At 33.3% G+C, this 2,008-nt stretch overlaps 1 protein-coding gene across 1 annotated transcript; it reads right to left on the bottom strand.

The window, feature by feature from the left end:
* LOC141519595 (olfactory receptor 10AG1-like) lies at positions 1–951 on the bottom strand. Its single transcript, XM_074231793.1, has one exon. It carries the CDS (start codon positions 949–951, stop codon positions 1–3), a length of 951 nt encoding a protein of 316 aa, XP_074087894.1.
* Positions 952–2,008: the final 1,057 nt, after the last annotated feature.

Below are 2,008 nucleotides of genomic sequence, written 5' to 3'. Positions count from 1 at the left end.
TTACCCTACAGATTTGGAAAATAGTTTTCTCATTGACTGAATGAAGTCCTTGTTCCTCAGACTATATACCATGGGATTAATCATTGGGGTCACAATGCTGTAGAATAGAGAGAAGATCTTATCTGTTCTGCCTGAATAATTGTACATGGATTGCAGGTATGCAGTGATACCAGAACCATAGTATAAGCAGACAACGATAAGGTGAGATGAGCAAGTAGAGAAGGCCTTGGATCTGCCAGTGATTGATGGGAGCTTCAGAATGGTGCTGAGGATTCTGCTGTAAGAATAGAGTATCAATAGAAAAGGAATCAAGCCAAATAGGAGACAATCAATAAGAAGAAAGGATTCGGCACCAGAGATATCTCCACATGCCAGCTTCAGTAATGGAGGCATGTCACAAAAAATATGATTGAGTTTGTTTGAACCACAGAAGGACACAGAGAAAACCTGATATGTCTGCCCTATTATGAGTGGAATTGCAGTGACCCAGGATCCAATCACCATCTGGACACACATCCTCTGGTTCATGATTAGAGGGTAATAGAGTGGATTACAGATTGCCATATAGCGATCATAGGACATTACGGTCAGCAGAAAACTTTCTGTGATTCCCAAAATAATAAAGAAAAACTGTTGTGCAGCACATGACAGTAGAGAAATGTTTCTTTTCTGGCTCCAAAGATTCTTAAGCATTCTGGGAAGAGTGACTGATGTGTAACAAATTTCCACAAAGGAGAAGTTTCCAATGAAGTAATACATGGGTGTTTGGAGGGCTCGTTCCACATTGGTGATTAAAATGATGAGACCATTGCCTAAAATTATACATATATAGATGACTAAAAAAATAACAAAAAGAAACTCTTGCAAGCTGGGAAACTCAGAAAATCCTAGGAGAATAAATTCTTCCATGACAGTAATATTTTTAACTATCATTTCTCCTCTATATTCCATCTTCAAAATTATTAATTTCCAATAACAATGTTCATTTTTTCCATTCAGAGGTAGGATAATGAAACTGAAATGATAAATGGACAGGTTAGATTATATGACAAGTAAGGTAACAGAATGTAATTTGTATTTTTTTATACTCATCTAGTTTGGATATTTTATGTTTTGCCATCATATAAAAACAATAGGATGCTTTGGTTGGAAATTTTTATCCTAGATTCTTTTCCACCTCAAGTCATATTTGATATTTTCTTTTAAATTTGAAGCCATATATGCATCTATACATTTCCATTTTCCTGATTATTCTAGGTAAAGAAACTTCATATCCTAAAAAGGTTATTTTATTGCTTAATGTGGCATCCAAATGTTCCTTCTTTCTCTCTTTTAAGTGATAAGTTCATTTCTATGTCTAAATTCTCTGATACTATTAGTGTGGTAATAGTTTCTAAGGAAGGATAAGACATTAAAACACAATATTCTTTTGTTCTGCTCTTAGTAAGGAATCTTGCAATTTAGAAAAATTTATTAGCCCTGCAAAAAAATTGATGCTAAATATTTTAGAATGTAAACATAAATATCAGAGAATTATATTTCATTTACCATTAATTCATTCTATTTTTATACATCTATATACTCAGATATGAATAGGCAGATACTTTTCTTCTTATCTGATAATCTATATTCAATGTAAATAAATTTGTGAATCTTAAATAACTTTGCAAAATGTCCTGAATTTCAGGTAAGTCAGAGAATACTTAGGCTTCTAATTTTCAGGTCTTTTGAGTCACTGGAAGTCAGAGAGTATTGATATACTCAGGGAACCATCAAATTACAAAATTAGATCGTGATAGAGTGCATCCAAATCCTGAAGTTATATGCATAATGTCCTATGAATATTACTATGAGATAGAGATAAAATCTATACCAGAAATGTCTATGATATAAAACAGTAGTTGTCCATAAAAGTGCAAAAAAGATAAGTTACTATAGAACACAGAACAACTGCTTTGCAGGATTCATGTGTCAGAGAGTCTCCTAGCACTACATTACTTCATGCCAA

The sequence above is a fragment of the Macrotis lagotis genome, chromosome 3, assembly GCF_037893015.1.
Source record: "Macrotis lagotis isolate mMagLag1 chromosome 3, bilby.v1.9.chrom.fasta, whole genome shotgun sequence".
Classification (NCBI taxonomy): Eukaryota; Metazoa; Chordata; class Mammalia; order Peramelemorphia; family Peramelidae; genus Macrotis; species Macrotis lagotis.
Note: the sequence above shows the minus strand (reverse complement) of the source record. Positions and strands in the feature narration are given on the sequence as shown.